This window comes from Zootoca vivipara, chromosome 3 (assembly GCF_965207765.1).
Source record: "Zootoca vivipara chromosome 3, rZooViv2.hap1.1, whole genome shotgun sequence".
Taxonomy (NCBI): Eukaryota; Metazoa; Chordata; class Lepidosauria; order Squamata; family Lacertidae; genus Zootoca; species Zootoca vivipara.
Genome location: NC_142586.1, coordinates 54,088,122 through 54,108,074, shown reverse-complemented (window position 1 = coordinate 54,108,074; position 19,953 = coordinate 54,088,122). Strand labels below are relative to the sequence as shown.

At 41.2% G+C, this 19,953-nt stretch overlaps 1 protein-coding gene across 8 annotated transcripts; it reads right to left on the bottom strand.

Moving 5' to 3' along the window:
- Window positions 1–1,966: 1,966 nt before the first annotated feature.
- On the bottom strand, window positions 1,967–19,716 carry LOC118082187 (uncharacterized). Of its 8 annotated transcripts, none has more exons than XM_088666100.1 (12): window positions 19,370–19,716; window positions 19,027–19,111; window positions 17,826–17,952; window positions 15,957–16,047; window positions 14,947–15,025; window positions 14,709–14,823; window positions 10,254–10,438; window positions 9,254–9,408; window positions 8,526–8,688; window positions 6,745–6,903; window positions 5,849–6,016; window positions 1,967–3,899 (listed from the first exon to the last, which is right to left on the bottom strand). In XM_088666100.1, the coding sequence occupies exons 4-12, from the start codon at window positions 16,043–16,045 to the stop codon at window positions 3,699–3,701; spliced, it is 1,314 nt and encodes a 437-aa protein (XP_088522226.1). In that variant the 5' UTR covers window positions 16,046–16,047; window positions 17,826–17,952; window positions 19,027–19,111; window positions 19,370–19,716; the 3' UTR covers window positions 1,967–3,698. The 8 variants fall into 8 exon arrangements, with proteins under 8 accessions (XP_088522226.1, XP_088522228.1, XP_088522229.1 ...); XM_088666102.1 differs by having other exon boundaries at window positions 19,365–19,518; XM_088666103.1 differs by having other exon boundaries at window positions 19,206–19,375.
- Window positions 19,717–19,953: the final 237 nt, after the last annotated feature.

The following is a 19,953-nucleotide window of genomic DNA, read 5'->3' as shown; positions in this document are numbered from 1 at the left end:
AAACTTAGTTGGTCTCTTAAGGTGCTACTGGAAGGAATTTTTTTATTTTGTTTCAACTACGCCAGACCAACACGCCTACCTACCTGTAACCACTCTTAGAAAGTTAGTGAAAGCCATTTTGCTCCAGTGGATCTTCCTTCTTGATTAGTTCTGAGAGTCATTGTTGCTGCTTATTTCTGGAATCGGCTGGGCAGTTTCTTCTGTTTTCTGCTGCTGCTTCAGTATGTTTTTATAACGATGTTGTTACTTTTATAAGACTGCAAGGTGGCTGTGTTATTTAATGCAAATACATAAGTGCACAGATGAGGAAACTTCAGTGACTGGCCTGTTTAGGGAAGTTTTTAATGTTTAACATATTTTTAATACAGTCATACCTCAGTTTAAGTACGCCTCGGTTTGAGTATTTTCAGTTTAAGTACTCCGCGGACCTGTCTGGAACGGATTAATCCACTTTCCATTACTTTCAATGGAAAAGTGCGCTTAAGGTTAAGTACGCTTCAGGTTAAGTATGGACTTCCAGAACAATTACACTCATACCTCGGGTTAAGTACGCTTCAGGTTGAGTACTCCACGGACCATCTGGAACGGATTAATCCACTTTCCATTACTTTCAATGGGAAAGTTCGCTTCAGGTTAAATATGCTTCAGGTTAAGAACAGACTTCTGGAACCAATTGTGTTTGTAAACCGAGGTACCACTGTATTCTATTGTGAGCTGCACAGAGTGGCTGGGGAAACCCAGGCAGATGGGTGGGGTACAAATAATAAATTATTATTATTATTATTATTATTATTATTATTATTATTATTATTATTAGTGTAGTGGCCAGAGAGCGGTGTTTGGGACAGGTTCAGATCCATGCTCAGCTGTGATCCAACCTGCATGAGTAGCTATGAGTAGCCCTTTAACCACTCTGTCTCCTTGTAAGGATAACTACTACTACTACTGTTGTTGTTTAGTCGTGTCTGACTCTTCGTGACCCCATGGACCATAGCACGCCAGGCACTCCTGTCTTCCACTGCTTCCCGCAGTTTGGTCAAACTCATGTTCGTAGCTTCGAGAACACTGTCCAACCATCTCGTCCTCTGTCGTCCCCTTCTCCTAGCGCCCTCCATCTTTCCCAACATCAGGGTCTTTTCCAGGGAGTCTTCTCTTCTCATGAGGTGGTCAAAGTATCGGAGCCTCAGCTTCAGGATCTGTCCTTCCAGTGAGCACTCAGGGCTACTACTACTAAATTATTTATACCCCGCCCTCCCCAGCCAAAGCCGGTCTCAGAGCGGCTAACACAAAATATAAAACAACTGATTAAAATACAACTAAACAACAAGACTACATACATCAAAATTTAATTAAAAATTAAAAATGCAGTCTCATAAAAGGGAAAAAGAAAGGGAAAATGGGGGAGGGAATCAGGATGGCTCCAGGCCAAATACCAGGCGGAACAACTCTGTCTTACAGGCCCTGCAGAAAGAAATCAGGTCCCACAGGGCCCTGGTCTCAGGGGACAGAGTGTTCCACCAGGTCGGGGCCAGTGTTGAGAAGGCCCTAGTTCTAGTAGAGGCTAATCTGATTTCCTTCGGGCCCGGGACCTCTAAGGTATTACTATAAACCATAAGGTTTATGGACCTTAAGGTCTTCCGCGGGGCATACCGGGAGAGACGGTCCCATAAGTACGAGGGTCCTAGGCCGTAAAGGGCTTTAAAGGTCAAAACCAGCACCCTAAATCTGACCCTGTACTCCACCGGGAGCCAGTGCAGCTGGAAGAGCACTGGGTGAATATGCTCCCATGGCAGGGACCCCATGAGGAGCCTCACTGCAGCATTCTGCACCCGCTGGAGTTTCTGGGACAGCTTCAAGGGCAGCCCCGCGTAGAGTGAATTACAGTAGTCAAACTACTGCTTTGTGTTCCTTGTATTTTTATGCTGTGAAGTACCCTGAGATCTATAGATGAAGGACAGTACCCAAATTTAATAAATAATAGTAATAATAAAACCATGTAGTGAATCAGTACAGTAAAGGATAGCACACAACTTTTCTCATTCTCAGGTTATTTCTGTAAATTTTCCAAGGCCAAACCTACCATTATCCAAGTGTAAAACAAACATATGAACATAAATGTTATATCTATTTCCCCCTATCTGTTAAAGGACTCAACCAAATCCCAAATCAGCTTCAGGTGAACTGAGTAACTTCGAGCAGGCACATTCTAACTGTAATTTCTCATCTATGATGAAATGGGAAAAATAACAATGAAGCTCAGAACATAAATACTTAACAATGAACCTGCTATGAAGAAAAGCAGAGAAAACTGGTATTGTATCCCCCAAAGGCTCACTAGTTTCACATGTAAAGCTGGACTCTCCACTTGCGATAGTGGCATTTTAAAAAATCATTTTGTATTGTGTATGTCTGTTTTTTTTAAAGGGAAAAAAGCCATATGTCCCACTTAGGTTCATGTCAAGTCACTGTCTGGAATGTGGCATTTACATGGACATACACTTAAGAGGATGAATATCAATAGCATAACTGTGCAGATTCCTCTTGGAACAATTAGTTAAGACCAGGTATCCCCAAATTCGGCCCTCCAGCTGTTTTAGGACTACAATTCCCATCATTCCTGACCACTGGTCCTGTTACCTAGGGATGATGGAAGTTGTAGTCCCAAAACAGCTGGAGGGCAGAGTTTGGGGATGCCTGGTTAAGACTTTTTCCTTGAAAGGATTTAGAGTGACATGAGTCTTCTTGATTTAAGGAGGAAAAAGGCATACAGTTATTTTTTTGGGGGGGGGGTTCCTAAAATGAGCAACTGCCTGAAGCAGTCTGTAACACAGCACATTCCAAACTTTATATTGCATCTTAATTTTGTTTCTTACCGATAAAAGTGTGAAAGATCATATAGCTGCCTAAGGCATCCTTCAATTTATACATGTGTGATGATGATCTTCCTGAAATCTGCCTGTGAACTGGTTTTGAATCAGAATTATTGTGGAATATAAATTATTAATTGCTTTCTTGGGCAAGTTGGCTCCTTTGCAATTTGCATTTCTACTTGGGATAAAGAAGAGATTTGTTATTTATGTGGGAATAGGAAGATGCATTTGAGAACCATAGATGTGGGGTTTTGGTATTTGTACATATTTTTAAACAGACACATTTAAACATAAACATAGAAGGCTCATAGAAGCCAGTGGATTTTCATCTACAGATAACCAGAACTTTTTGCTGGCAAGGTATTAGTGCTCAAACTTTATATATAAATTATAAAGATCAATGTATTACCATATAAAACAACCAGCCAAGGAAATGCTTAAGCTGGACCATATCAACTAAGAGCTGCTAAGACTACCATCGGAAGGTGCTCTAATATGATGCACTGAAGAGCAAGTCACACACAACCACTAAAGTAACACACACACACACACACACACACACACACACACACGAGGACATACAAAATGTTCAATTATATGTTCTACAAAAACAGATAAAAAACCCTAAACATTGTAGGTGAAACCCAAGTGTGCCACTCTGCTTGTAGAAAGAATTTTTGATCCAGCAGACACCTCTAATAGTAGAAACGTAGGGGAGTCAATTTCTACTATTAATTGTCTAGGTCACATTACACCATATAAATGTTGTTTAAAATTCATCAGTGTTCAAATTCTAAGACATCAAAACCCATCTACAGTACCAGATTCCTATCTTCCCATTTTGACTACAACATCTGTCATTGACTTGTTGAGTTTCTTCATGGAATTTGCCATTTTGGAGATTTTATCCCATTTTTCTGATTCAAGACACTGATGTAACACATGCCTTGTTTTTAACACTGATATTGCTTCATCCAGCTGCAGCATCTTATTGGAAGTCTGTAGAAGACTGCTTTCTTTATCAATGAGCTAAAGAAAGAAAATTGTGAAAGAAAAGATGTTCATTAGGAACAAATATTAAGCAAACATTTTTTTTAAAAAAATACACTGAATACCTGTTCCTTCTCTTTCCTAACAAGAAAAAGCAAGTGCTTAGGAAATGGTACAGTGGATCTGGGCTACAGCAGCTGGAGGATGCTAACCCATTCCTCTTTCCTGAAAATCACCTCTCAAGCAACCTTTTGCCCCAACAGTGCTGCAATCAGGCATACTGTATCAGGTGGTGAATAGCTGCAGTGGTTTTTCGAATGGATGGTGCAACTAATATTGTGCGAAAGGCTTGTGAATAGTGTGCTTTATGTTGATTGGGAATTTGTACCATGCTGCCTAGAAATTTTCTCCAATTTTAGTTATATATAGTTATTATAGATATGGATATTGTGTCTTTATATATTTGTATTTGTCAATGTAAATCATCTGAAATTGTGCTTATGGTACATCTGTATATTTTAATCACATATCTGGGTTTTTCTTATTGTAAACTGCTTAGAAATTCATTAATAGTAAGAGGCCTACTTAGAAAGAAAAAAGTAAGAGGTCTACAAATGGATGAAACTAATGGATAGCAAGGTCAGTTTAGTACAGGGTTCCCAAACTACGGCCCCCGGGCCGGATGCGGCCCAATTGGCCTCCCAATCCGGCCCGCGCCGCCCCCCGCCGCCCGCTGCCGCCGCGCGCCGTAAGAGCGACGACGATCTTCAAAATCGGGGAAAAATCGCCGATAATCCTTTGTGCGCATGCGTATGGGCCTCTCCCGACCCAGAAGAGGTCATTTCCGATGCACTTCCAGGTCGGGGGAGGCCCATACGCATGCGCACAAGCGATTTTCGGCGGTTTTTCCCCGACCGTGTGCGTGTGCGCATGCGCACGGGCGCGCACTCCCCTGCCCTCCGGCCCGCCACGCGGTCGGCGCGGCGGGCACCGGCCCGCTGCCCGGTAAGTCTGGGGACCCCTGGTTTAGTACATTGGGAAAATGTTAATTCCCTCACATGGTCGCAATCCAGACTGGGTTCCCTGCAGCTGCTTTTTTAAAAAGAGGAAAGACGGGTGCTAATCACATTTTTAAGCATCATGATATGCATAAGTATAATATGTAGTTTGGCCCTAGGCTTACAAGCAAAAGCAAATTAGGTTTGCAGTTATATTTGTGCTTTATAATAAGACTGCAACCCTATGCATACTTTCTTGGGAATACTGCCACAGAATTCAATGGGATTTACTTCCAAATAAACACACATAAGAGTACAATGTAAGGATTACTCAGACTTCATAAAGTATGTACAAATGATATAAATGCATATTTCCCTCACTTACACCTGCTTCCACTTCCTTTCCTTTCCTTTGTTATTTCATTTTTGTCAAGTATTACATTCTAAGCCACCTTGGGGTGTGGCCCTCTGGTCCTCTGTAAAGCAGGCTTCCTCAAACTCGGCCCTCCAGATGTTTTTGGCCTACAACTCCCATGATTCCTAGCAGGCAGGACCAGTGGTCAGGGATGATGGGAATTGTAGTCTCAAAACATCTGGAGGGCCGAGTTTTGAGTAAAGCACCATACACAATTATAGTGCTATATAAATTATGATGATGCATTGTCCACCACAATCATCATCAAATAAAGTAGGGTTTGTCAAGGGAAGCTCATAATAGCAAATGTCCCCAATGTAAATAACATGATTTACATATTTGTCATCATGACTATCTTACTTCTGGTAACAAGCAGTACACTTCTGAATACTAATTGCTGGGGATGTCAAGCAAGCGTTAATGTGTTCATGTCCTGTTTGTGGGATTCACAAGGTATCTGCTTTACTTATGTTCTTATATATACATAGCAATTATCTATTTGGGCTCCAACTGAGCTCAAAATGGCTTTGTTTGCAGACCTGCAACTTCATTATAGACTGGATAAAAGAGTTTACCTGGTTCTGTAGATTAGATGCAAGATCGACCAGCAGAACTTTGTCTCTTTTTAGTTCAACATTGTCCTGCTCCTCTCTGTCCAACAAGGCTCTAGCTTCAGTTACTTGACTGCTCATTGTTGCAATGCTTAACTTAAAAGATGTGTTTCCTTTTTCCAAAATTCTAATCTGTTAGAAACCACAAACAATAAATAAACCATAGAGACAATAAAAGACTAAAGTATCAAAATTAAAATGTTTCAGAAATGTTTTGTCTCCGAAACTAATGTCAGTGTACTGGAAAAAGAAAATATCACCAGTGTTGAAGCAATGATTCTTCAGCATCAACAACTTGGTTGGACTGGTCATGTGGTTCGGATGTCTGTCAAAGCAACTACTCTATTCCCAACTTAAGAACTGAAAGTGAAATACTGGTGGACAATAAAAGAGTTTTAAAGATGCTCTCGAGGCAAATCTTTAAAAATGCAGTATAGGCACAGATAATTGGGAAACACTGGCCTGCGAGCACTCCAAAGGCATAATAGAATTTGAAGAAGCACGAACATGGGACAAAATGAGCTAAGAGGCACATTTGGCAAATCCTCACCATGATCAACTCCCGCCCAGAAACCTATATCTGCACTGTGAAAGAACGTGTGGATCCAGAATTGGCCACCACAGTCACTTAAGAACATACCGCTAAGACCATGTTTATGGAAGACAATCTTACTTAGCTACAAAAGCAAGAGGTTGCCAAAGAAAGAAAGAAGAAGACAGTTTGACCTAGTCAAGAAAAATCCTTCAGTATCCCTTCATGCCTAGATTAGTGTTCTGATCTATGAACCTGCTAAGAAATGAGTCCTATTGCTCATTTTCAGAATTATAAAGCACTGAGAGAATCTCTAGCATTATATAACCTTATCCTCAAGATCCTGGAAGATGTTATTTTCCTGCTTCAGGAGTTCTTGGTGCCTCTTGATCTCTTGTTGCAGATGTTCTTCACGATCTTTCAAAGTAAGAAACTGAGCAATGCTGGCAGAGTGTGATGTATAACTCTCCTCCTTGAGTGCTTTCTCCTGTAGCAAGTTATACAAGCAAGGGTGGACTAAGCATGAAATTACATATCTCGTACAGTTCTTGAAAGCACAGCAGTTGATCAATGGCATTTGGAGTAATAACCTTCAAATAATTTAGTTGTGTAGCTGGCACTTTCCTGTGTCTGCCTACACAGGCTTTAACTTCCTACAGCTCCTAGTTAATTGGCCTCCTTAATGAAAGCGCCCAGCAAAAGATTTGGAAAAGCATGCACTTATAACATAGCTGCCAAGTTTTCCCTTTTCTCGCGAGGAAGCCTATTCAGCATAAGGGAAAATCCCTTTAAAAAAGGGATAACTTGGCAGCTATGACTTATAATGAAGGACAACTCAGGAGACACATGCTTTTAGTGCCTAACCCAGGGGTCCCCAAACTACGGTCCCCGGGCCGGATGCGGCCCAATTGGCCTCCCAATCCGGCCCGCGACGACTCCCGCCGCCGCCGCCGCCCGCTCTTACGGCGCGCGGCGCGGCGACGATCTTCAAAATCGGGAAAAAATCACTGAAAATCCTTTGTGCGCATGCGTATGGGCCTCTCCCGACCCAGAAGAGGTCATTTCCGATGCACTTCCGGGTCGGGGGAGGCCCATACGCATGCGCACAAGCGATTTTCGGCGATTTTCCCCCGACCGTGTGCGTGTGCGCATGCGCACGGGCGCGCACTCCCCCGCCCTCCGGCCCGCTGCGTGCGCACTCCCCTGCCCTCCAGCCCGCCGTGCGGTAAGTCTGGGGACCCCTGGCCTAACCAGTTGTACAAATGAAATTGGTTAAAACAGGTAATAGGAAAAATATAGAGCACAAGTCTGCTACATGACTGTTTTTTTGGCCAGCATAACTTACAATGGATACACATCCATATTTGTCTACTTTGAAGATAAATGAAGAATCAGTTTCAAATCCAAACAAGTTCTGTGTGTCTTTAATCTGTTTGGAATCAGGGGAGGGGAGAATCAGCTGCAGTGAATAAATGTATCCAGCTCTTCCTGTGTAATACTAGGGTTGCCAGACTCAATAGTGGGCAGGACTTGTGCCTTTAATTGGAAATTAAACAAAGGGTCTGCTGGTTTCTCTTTAAGGTTTCCAGACTCAAAAGAGAACAGGGCAATTAAAGGCACAGAAGTCCTGTCCACTATTGAGTCTGGCAACCCTATGTAATACCCTTGAAAACGCACATTCGGGTCACTCAGATTTTCTTTTCCTTGTTTCCTGGTGTCTGAATTGTCCTAACCTTATGCTTTTGCTCAACACTCAAGGGATATTATATAATTATTATTATTTTCCCAGAGTGTTATTTAAACACTGAAGGAAATTATTTATACCCAGATCTCACAATCTAATTTGCATGACATAGATGTATTTTAAAAGTAGTAACATTTTCACCCCTTGAGAGATAGAGGAAGAATGAATATTCAGTTGGCCTATTTCTATCAATAGCTTTCAGGAATTTACAGATTCTTTATTCGTCAACTATTTATGGTTTATGTAAATGAACTATAAAAAATAATTATTTGGCAAGCACAAATCTGTTGAAAAACAGGATGTCTCCTATGTACAATCTTCTGCAAATAGTTTATATCAGTTGGTTAGATTGCTTCTTTCCTTACAATGTTTGTTTGCCTGGTAAGTTCCAAAAGCCTGGACCGCAGTGCAGAATTTTCCTTGTTCAAAGCTGTATAATCATCCACCATTTTACTTCTTAAGAAACGATCCTGTTCTGCCAGTAGCTCTCTCTCACGTATTTGTTGATGAAGGAGAGATATCTCATTCCTAACCAGAAAATGGATGCACATTTTATTTATCCAATCATTTATATCCTGCTTTTTGATTCAAGGAACACCTAACTTCCTAAGGCAGCTCCACAACAATTAAAATCCACAATAAAATAAGTCACCACAGTAAAAAAATAAAATAAAAAATAAAAACTTGAACAAATAAAGGAATGAGTTATAATAGAAGAGCAATAATCAACTGATAAGCATGCTCTCCAAACACATGGATGAAGCCTGGTCCCTTGTGTGCTGGGATACCCAAATCCAGGCTACGAAATGAAGTTCTGCAAGACACAACTTTCTCTTTCCTGCAGCAGAAACTGTTATTACTAAATCGCAGCAGTTTTCAAAACTGTAAGACAGGTCCTCCATATGGGAGACAATGTTTCATGACTGGGCCAAGAGCTGGAAGTGAATTGGCTTTAAGGCTACTTGGATGCAACCAATTATGAATAAAGGCATGAGTGGGCAGATGGTCTTGTAACTTTTGTGGATATTTGCTGAGTTTAAAACAATGCAACCTCAACTAGCCTTCACCATCTACAAGATTTATTTGTTGATACCGTAGTTCGTGAGTGATTTGTTCTTGCATCGCTACTGTTTTCTTAAAGATCTTATCTTCCATTTCATTCACAGCAGATTGAACTTTCAATAACTCCTGCCTCTTTTCAGAAAGCTGCAACTCCACCGTCTTCTGCTGTTCTGACCGTTGCTTAACCTTGATTTAATTTCAAGAGGTGAAAGGTAAGTAGAGTTTATCACAGCACAAACCTGGTTGCATGAATGTGTCAATATTTGGGGCTTACAAATGGTTGCCATTCTGCAGTTTCCCAGATAACAACATCATGTACGCAGATGAAGTTTCTGAATCTGGTCTCTTTCACCAAAAAGAGTTCAAAGATACAGTCATACCTCGGGTTGCATTCACTGAGGGTTGCGCGTTTTCGGGTTACGGACGCGCCAAACCCGGAAGTACTGGAATCACTAAATCACACGTTGCACATGCGCCGAAGCGTGTCACGCACGTGTGCAGATGTGACGCTGTAGGTTGTGAATGCTGCACGTTGTGAATGTGCCTCCTGCATGGATCAGGTTCACAACCCAAGGTTCCACTGTATAGCATGAGTAAAATACACACACAAGCAACTGAAGGCTTTATACAGGGGGCTTCTTGCTTTATTGAGTTTGTATGAACACAGCCAAACAGATGGCCTGCTCCATCTACACCAATCACCTGTTTTTATATGGTGATGACTAATTCCAGGCACCAACCACATCATAAGATGCCTTACACTGGCCTTCTTTTCAGCAAGGAGACTGAAATAGTATCTCCATAACTGTGATGTGATATCCCCCAAACCAGACTGGGTAACAGTCTTGAGGCTTTGACCTCCCCTTGGTTGCCTCATTTAAGACATTTTGGGTCACTTTTCCTAAACTGTTGTTTGAATCATATAGGCATATCTAGTGCGAGATATCTAACTGCTGTCCTCCTCTGCCAGACTACAATGGTAATCATATTGGTATTTGCAGTAATTGCTAGAAACAAAGCAATTAGATCACCTTTGCTTGTAGTACAAGGATAGTATGTTCTGTGTTACTCAGGTTCATCTGTTGCTGCTCCAGTTCCTGTTGAGCACACAGTATCTCTACCTCTTTTGCAGAGATCTCTCTGTCATTTTGTTCCTTCTGTCTCTTTGGTGCTATGATTTCTTCTACCAAAGCCTGCTTCTCCTTTGAATGACGCTCTAAAGGAGGAAGGGAGGGGAATGTAAAATTCCAATTATATCAAAGTTATTGCTAGCATAATTAGGAATTTATTTCTAAAACCTAAAATAGAACACTTAAAAAAAGAAGTCCAACTATTGTTCCTTTGCCAAATTAATTGACACACCATTTGAGGAAGCACTAACTGAAATGAAACCAAATCTAGAAGTTTCTTTGCTGCTTTCTTTTAAGCATATCTTTAGAGGTGGATTTAGAAGAGCTCAGAATGAGAAGCAGGGACCCTCAATTTCTTTCTCATGTGTTGTTTTTTATTTTTGTGAATAGTCTGCCTGATCTACTCATGGCAAATGTTCATTAAATGTATTGTATGTTACCATATGTACTCCTTAGGGGGACATTAAAAGCTTCTCTTTCTGTCACAGAATGCAGATCTACATTACTATAATGTCCAGGGTGGAGACGGTTATGAAATTCATTAAAAGTGAGCAAAAAAGTGACATCTGTCAAAGCTTGCATGCTTGCACAAATTGAAGTTCAAAGCTTGATACAAAGCTTGCAGTCAAGTAACTGTATTTTCATGAATCATAACTTGTATAATTCTTGTGATACTGTTCCCAAAGCCCACATCATTGAAAAAAATTACTCTATTCCTCCTCCCCTTCTTGTTGGCCTACTTCTCAGAAAAGTCTTCATCACTGAACCATTATCATACAGATATTCCTTGTTAAAGAAGGGCTAAATGAAGTATTACAAAACAAAAAACAGAACAGAAGAGTAAAGGCAGCCAGCTAAAGTCAACCACTGATACAGTTTAATAAAATATATTTTACAGAAATGATCCAAACTCAGATAAACATAACAACAGTTAAGAGATCTGTCAAAGGAGAAGAAGCTAAGCTGGGGGGAGGGGGAATTAAAGTTGTTTGTTTTGGTGTGTCTGCCCTGTAGGCAAAGGAAGAAAACAGTACCAACAAGGGGGCTGCTTGGAAGGAGACCAGTGGTGGAGGATTGTAAATAATAATACAGAATGTCAACTGCATATAATATTATAGATTGTAGAAAGAAGTTTAAAAACCACACCATTCGTCTGTGTTACTTTTGTGTTTCCAGGGGGACGATAATTTGCATTAGAGTCAACATCAGTCATGACATTTTCGAGCTAGAGACCTACTTTTTCATCTCAAAGATCTAAATCTCAAAAGCAGAGGAATTTCAAGGTTGATATCAAACTAAGGGCTGAATTGAATTACTGGACAGTTAGAACACAACATTTTGCATTCATATCCTAAATGTTAGGCTTCAGAAAGAAAAGCCATTTATCTGAAACTGCCTTTGGATAGAGATGATTTCAAGAAAGGAGATACAATGAAGAAATGTATACATCACCAAAATAGTGTGACACTTAAAATCATACAAACTGAGGTGCTCAACTGGATAATGGATGTAAAGTGAAAAGGTCAAAAGAAGTGCCTTAGGCAACTCTGTAAGAAAATAGGAGGTAGGAGGAGATGCAGGAACCACTCAAACATGTATCAAAGTTAATAGAGCAGAAGGTGGGGAGAAGGGAATGTAAACCAAAAGGAAAATGTAATAAATAAAACTACGGTTTCGAGCAGTGCTTTTTTTCTGGGGGACGCAGGGGTACGCATACCCCTAAACATTTTGTGAATCTAGCCATTTTTAAAGGGGGGAGCACTGGTTTTGAGTGTGGAAAAATATATTTGAACAAGCAGTAAGATCATATTAAAAATAGAATATTAAACAGTAGTATTAAAATGGAAAACAAGAAGAAATCCTCAGACTTCTTGAACAAAAGTAAAGATACACGCTGCTTTTTAGAAAGAGAAATAAAAACAAAGATAGTATTTAAAAGACAGATAAATTCAAAATCACACATTAAATTCAAGAATGAAAACATCTCCACCACCATAGTTCTGCCTGGACACTGAGGTCCAGTGCTAAGGGCCTTCTGGTGGTTCCCTCGCTGCGATAAGCCAAGTTATAGGGAACCAGGCAGAGGGCCTTCTCGGTAGTGGCACCCGCCCTGTGGAACGCCCTCTCATCAGATGTCAAAGAGAAAAACAACTACCAGACTTCTAGAAGACATCTGAAGGCAGCCCTGTTTAGAGAAGCTTTTAATGTTTAATAGATTATTGTATTTTAATGTTCTATTGGAAACTGCCCAGAGTGGCTGTGGAAACCCAGCCAGATGGGCGGGGTATAAATAATGAATTATTATTATGATTATTATAGTTCATGAAATTCTTGTGTTTGTGGAGACTACTTGTTTTTCAATCGAGGCTTGAAATATGATAGTCAAAGCATGCTCCTCATTATAAGTCATGATGCTGCATGCACTTCTGCAGGGACCAATGTTGTGCTTTTCTACGTTGCCAAGCTTATGCTGATAACTAAGAAAATACCCTTCTGTAATAGCTGATCTCTGATTTTGGAAATTTATACTTTTTTACTGTATGATATCATGTACAGTAGTACCTCGGGTTACGAACGCAATCCGTTCCGGATCGCAGTTCGTAACCCGAAAAGGTCGTAAACCGAAGCGCCATTTTGCGCATGCGCAAAGCGCGCGCGCGCCGCTTCTGCACATGCGCGGAGCATACGTGCGCCGAAAAATACTTCCGGGTTTGCGGAGTTCGTAACCCGAATTGTTCGCAACCCGAGGTGGTCGTAACCGGAGGTACGACTGTATAATTGTCGTAAACCACTCTGATTACACACACACACACACACACACACACACACACACTGTATAGCTGTATATGAATATGTTTTATAAATAAACAAACTTTACTATCTCAGTGAACTTGAGAAAGAGACACCTTTTAAAGCAAATCTGTCAAAGGGAAGGTAATCTTCATGGAAACTGTAGCTAGGGAAGGAAAGGATATCTCTTCCCTCTCCAGCTGCATTCTTTACAAAGATCCCTTCCCCCAAGCTACAATTAGGCATGAAAACAGCCTTCCATTGGCAACAATAGCCTACAGAATTAAAGAATGCAAAAATACAATTACATTACAGAAGGGATAATCAATAAACTCCATCACCGGAAACCAGCCATACTTATCCTGAAGGCATAATTTGAAGTAGTAATACACACTTTCACCACGTGGTGGTGGTATTCTTTTTTAAAAGAATGGCATGGTATGGGAGGGAGTCTGAACACTGAACCTCACTCTTAAAAAATGCAGCATTTACACATGCTCCCTATTAAACATCTTGCTTCTTTCACCTTCTGTGTAATGATTTATCAGTAGCAAGTACCACTTGGCTCTTCAGAACTAGTAAAGGCCCAGTGGTTTAAAAAGGTTTGATTTAACAAGGAAATGATGTATCCAGCATAGTTCCAGATTACCCGAAACCCAATCGGTTTTGTATTTATATATGAGATGCCCATAAATGACCATCCAAAGTGTTATTAAGTCTGTTCTCATATGCTAAAATTCTTCCATTCAACTGACTGCATGAAGAAATTGAATGACCTATACCATCATGAGAAAGATCTCTCCAAATACAGAAGCTGAAAAAAGTGCAACTGCGATTGCACAAGTACACAAACCTTTCTTCATGAGCTTGTTTAGTCTATGTGTTTACTCCTCCATATTAGATACACTAATGAGTCTGCCAGAGTCTACAGCAAAAGAACTGATTGCTATGACCCTGACAAGATTGACTTGACAAGCATTGTAATTGTAAGAGTTTATTAAAGATTTGAGCAATCTAGATGGGGGTACTTGTGTGTAGGACGACTCCTAACATTGAGACGCTCCTTCAAGAATACTGGACCAAGGCCATTTAGGACTTGGTCAGCACCAACACTTTGAATTGTGTTCAGAAACACACAGGGAGATGCACATGATCTCTGGAAAATGAATTTAGACTTGCTCTATTGATAGAACATGTATCTTAGTGTTATGTCTACCAACAGTCCTTTCTCCCACAACTGCCAACTCATTAAGTCAAGGGCTTTCCTTACTCATAGTGTTCAGAAGCTAAAAGCCTCCATAATTTCCCACTATTTAATGTCCAGTATTAAAAATAAAAATTTTGAGGGACACGGTGAAAGAAGAAACCAAGACCGCATGTCAGTCACAGGCAGTGCTTTTTTTCTAGATAAAAGGGTACCAGTACTCACCATGAAGTTATTACAGTAAGTGCCACACTTTTAACCAGTGCTTTTTTTCTAGGGAAAAAGGGTGCTGGTACTGTGTACCCTTGAGTAACTCCCCCACCCAGCTCTGGTCACAGGAATAACACCAAATGAAACATTACCATCAGCCATGTTGATCTGGTTACTAAGTTGTTCCCTCTCTGTCTTCAGTATGTTCAAACCACTTTCTTTTCTGTTTAGCTCCAGCTGAAGGCCATCAAAATAAGACTGCAATTCCTGCGAAAGATATTTATTACTACTACTAATACTACACTGATAGCCTAAATAAGGGAGCAAGATTTACATGTTCAACTGGAAAATATTGATTATGCCATTAGAGAAATAATAAAGGAAAAACACCTGTAGCTTTCGCAGCATTTGTTCTGTTTCAGATGCAATGAGAGGTTGCAGTTTGGTGTGTTTTTTAGCTTGTTCACGAGTGATGACAGCAAGTGAAGGACAAAATGCAATTTGAAATTAATGTTAAAAAAGAAAACTGTCAAATTTTAAAATTGAAAATTGTCAAGCTGCTTTCATTCAGCTACCTTAAAAATAAAATAATTTATTCCAATGTTCCTTTTCAAGTATTTCTTTTCAATACAGGCACACCACCACGATTTATATGAATTCTATTCACGCGCAACTGGGTTTGTGTGTGTCACCACAAAATAAACAAATAAATGATTTGAAGTGGGAAATAGGCAAAAATGGCACAGAAAGAGTGAGCGAGCTGAAGAGTGGGCAAACACAGTTTGCATAGCCACTTCGAGTGTCTCGCTGCCCCAACTCATATACCCTCCTTAGCTTTCTTCCTCTGGGCCAGCACAACTCTGCACCTCTACCCACCTGCCCTTCCCTCCCTCCCTTGTTCGTGTCAATTTTGTTCCTTGGGCAGGATCCAAGAGTTGCCTGCCCTCCAATCATCATCACTGTCTCCCTCACCGCCCCCACAAGCAGGCAGCAACATTATTTCTTGGGGATGGGGGAGAAGCTAGGTAAAAAGACACTACCACCAGCAACTTTCAAGACTAACAGGGAGAGCACCGACAGGCCCCATAGTAGCTCTGGGCACTTGGTGCCACCCAGCCACTAATCCCCAGCTCAACTTTCTGGTCACCAGAAGCAGGCAGGGCATGCATGTGCAAAGGCACATCGCTTCCTGGGGAAGGCATGTGGGATGGACAGGACCTGCCAAGGAAGAGCCGCTTTCCAGCCTCTCTCAACAGTACCCTCCCCATTTTACGTGATTTAACGTATTCATGCGGAGTCCAGGAATGTAATCCTTGTGTATGTGTTGGGGGGGACGGACTCCTGTATTCCATTCCTGTGATTATTTAATAGATTGGTTTTTAGTTAATGGTTCAGGATATAGAAAATTAGCTTCCAGTTCAAGGAAGTAAATTTGCTGTTGGAGGTTCTTGATGTATTCAGATTCTATGCTTGAAGATGAATTCTCCATTTCTGAAACCAAACAAAATAATTTTCATTTAGTGGAACATTTAATTATCAAGCAGAATAAAATCATTATTTATTATGCATTTTTTTAAAAAATAAAATATTATTTTGAAACAATCTGCTTTCAAGAGTCATATTTAACATTTTGTGCCTAACTTCTTCAACAGCTACTTTGATGAAATGACGCACATAACCCATGATGCCTATGAGTTCTGCATTCTGCTAAGTTTCCCTTTTATTCCCTTTGACCTCTGTTTAAATAAGTAAGAAAATTCTCACAAAAAGGAGAACTTTGTGCACATCAGAGCACACACTGCCTCAAGAAATAAACTTTCCCAACTCCTTCATCTCATACTATTGCAGTTTAAGTTCTCAAGACTGAGAAATATGCCCTTATTGTTCAGAAACACTGTGCACTGTATGTAAAGGATATAAATGATACCTGACAGATTAACTAGACAGGTTCCAATGGCAGTATTTCAAGAAAATATTTGAACTATTCTCCAAATATCCTGCAGTGTTCTACAATGGACATACTAACAAAGCCCAGCTAAATTAAGTTCAAGTATTTGGATATAATCCGATTTTATTGCTTTGAATATAAATCATCTAAATATTTCACAAACAGATTTTAAAGAAACCTTGCTACAAACTGAGAATGTGGACTACTGCATATCTAGACATATGACCTTGAGTGATCTAAAAGTGTATGATAATCCTCCTTATATTTCACTTCTATGTGAAAAAATAATATCATAAATAATCAATAAGGTTTACACCAATGTAGTGTTTATAGGCTCAAAGACACCAGCATATATGTGCATGAATATGTATGCTGATATATATCCTTCCATAGTTCTTTTTGCCTCAAAGCTGAAAATGAAGCAGAATAGCACATTAGGGGTTAATTCAGAATAAAGTCAATGTAGAGTATTAAACAACAAAGTGTTACAGAGGGAGTCTATAAAAGCATAGCTGTTCTATGGGTATATAAGGTACTCTTTGTTCAGGTTATTACAGAATTGGAGGGGGGGGGAAGGCAACAACAGAAATACTTTAATACATTAGACAGTTGGCCTTATTGGAAAGCTGCACTGAATTAGTGGTTGTTTCAGAAAGCAGTTTCCAGCACCACCTGGCCTCTTTATTACTATAGATCCTCTCACCTCATAAAAGCAAGCTGAAATTAGTGTGAAGCCAACCACCCCCCAAATCATTTTAATAATAATAAAAAACTGAAGAAAGAGTGAAACACCTTCCACATTATCTCAAATTATCTGAAAGTAAAAGGGAAGTACTCTCTGGCTTCTTCCACCAGCCAATGGACATAGAGCCACTGGAAAGTTGAACCAAGGCAAGGGGAAGATCAACCTGTTCCCATCTATTTGCCAGAGAAGGAGCAGTTGCAGGAAGATTGCTTTTTCATGAAGGAAGGAATGTAGGAAGGAAGCACTTTGCTTCAGCTGACAGTTGCCCTGGGATAGCAGAAGCAAGGGAAATGATACTTTGGCTCCAACCATTGGCCAAGGAACAAGAGTCAATGAGTCAGATTCACCTAAGTTGTTGAGCTAGTGGAAGCCAGTCCCCCAAGTGCAACCTGACTCCCACACCTTGCCAGGTATTCCCTGCATCTTCCCCAAATCTGCACAGGAGAATCCCCAGAATAGCAGAAGGGGGAAGGAGAAACACTTGCATGATGATGAATTTCACCAGCTATTCAGGCAAGTACACCAGCAAGGGGAAATCAGCCTGGAATGAACTGGATATAAATAATTGTAACTCACCGCTTTGCCTTCCTTTTTCCACCACTCCTCTTTCCTTGTGTGTCTTGACTTTTTAAATTGTAAGTCCGTTGACAAGGTCCGTTTCTCCTTTGTATTGATGTAAGCCACTATGGGAGGCAACAATGGTCTGAAAAGCAGGATAAAAATTCAGCAAATAATAAAATAAAAATTGCAATCCCAAAAGCTTTAGATTCCCCCAAAATGTGTCTACATTAGCTGAAAAGGAATAAGAGATAATAGCATAATTTATTATGCCATCCTGGCCTCCTCTGAGCAGACTGGCAAGATAAAAAATTACAATAATAATAATAATAATAATAATAATGAGTACATTTATATCCCATCTTTCCACAAAGGAGCTAAAGGCAGTGTACATAACCCTTCTCAATTTTTATTCTCACACCAGCCCAGTGACAATGGCTAAGTGGGGTTTTGAATCTGTCTACTCAGCCACTCCTGCTGACTACATTGCATTAGCACAATGGTGTCATTTCTCAATGGAAAACAGAAAATACTATGATACCTTTAAACAAGGTGGTTGAAATGAATCCATGCTAGCTAGCAAGGCACACTAAAAGACTTACAAGTGCAATCCTCTACAAGGCTACTGAGCAAGTTCCACTGGCTTACACCCAGGAAGCTGATAACAGAATTGCGCAGTACATAGCTTTCCATTGGTCAAGTCCGGGGTGGGGAAACGACTCAACCTAGAGGCCACATTTCTTCATAGGAAACTTTCGGGGGGGGGGGATGCTACTGATAAAACTGTCCCCTTGTGGGCTTTAGCCTGGGGATAGGAGCTGTGGTCTGAGAAGGGGTGTGGCTTGGGAAGAGTCCCAGGGACCAGATAAAGAGGTCTGGAAGGCTGTATTAGATCCCTGGTCCCAAAGTGCTGCTGATTGGATAAAAGTCTTTCTTTCTTTCTTTCTTTCCATCTATCGGTGTGTCTCTGAGGCTTCAGCTCACAGCAAGTCTTCCATTAGTGGAGCAGGAATCCTTTAAAAAGCATTTGCGCAGATATATCTCTGCGCAAATGCTTTTAAAAACACTTTTATATTTTAATCATAATTACACCAAGGATAATCACAAGGATGTATTTTGGGGGGGGTGTAATAAAAAACACAGAGGAAAATATTAAGATTGCTAATATAACCGGGCAGTTTTATAACCGTTAGAAGCACCAAGCACGGTTGTATTTTACCATGGCGATTCATGTCCTAAAAATCCGTTACGCTTTTCAGGCAGGTGGCAGGAGGGAGTTGGCAGCGCAGCTGCTTATTCCGACACTGCAAGAAAAGAAGAGTAACAAGCGAGTTTGTGCAAAAGCGGTTTGCGAAGGTTGCAACGTGGAAACAAGAACTAAACAAAAAAAAACCCCACTTCCCTCTGCGCACCAAATCCGGGTTTCAAGGGAGAGCTGAATCTGCCCCCGCCCCCAACGGCTGCCTATCAGACAGCGAAGGTCTTTTCCTTCCCTTCAGCCGAGGGCTCCCCAAATAGGAAAGCGCCCCGTCGGGTCCCCGGGAGCAACCGCCTCACCTCACCTCGCCAGAGCGGCTGTCCCGGTTGCCATGGCGACCCAAGCTCCGGAAACAGCTCCGCTAAGCGGCGCTTCTTAGGGGCGGGCACGCATTTGGGAAGCAGCGCCGCGGATTGGAGGAAGGCGACGCACCTGACTGGCGCGTCTTGCTCTGAGCAGCCGCGCTCCCTGGTAACGCCAGCTGCGAAGCTTTTCCTTTTCGCTTCTTGAAGGCGAAAGGCGAGCTGGTGGGTTGGCTCCGAGCCTGTCTGGAAACCGCTCCCTTCCATCTGGATCATCGGACAGGGCTTTCCAACGCTCACGCCCTGGCTTAAGCGAAGCCCTGCTCCGAGTTCCAAGCTTTCACTTTTCAGAGCCAAACGTGGAAATTCTCCCCACGAAAAGATTTCTGAGGAAAAGTTAAAGTTCTCTCGCCAAATTCTTGTACAGCAAGGGAAGCTAGCCGCGGAAAAGCGACAGTCATTCCTTCTATAGATGGGCAAGTGCAGGTTGCAACGTGCCCTGGGGGGGGGTCCTCCTGGCGGGATGGAAAATAACTAAGAATAACCTGTGATTATTATTAACCAGTGGGCGATGCTTGCTAGGCGC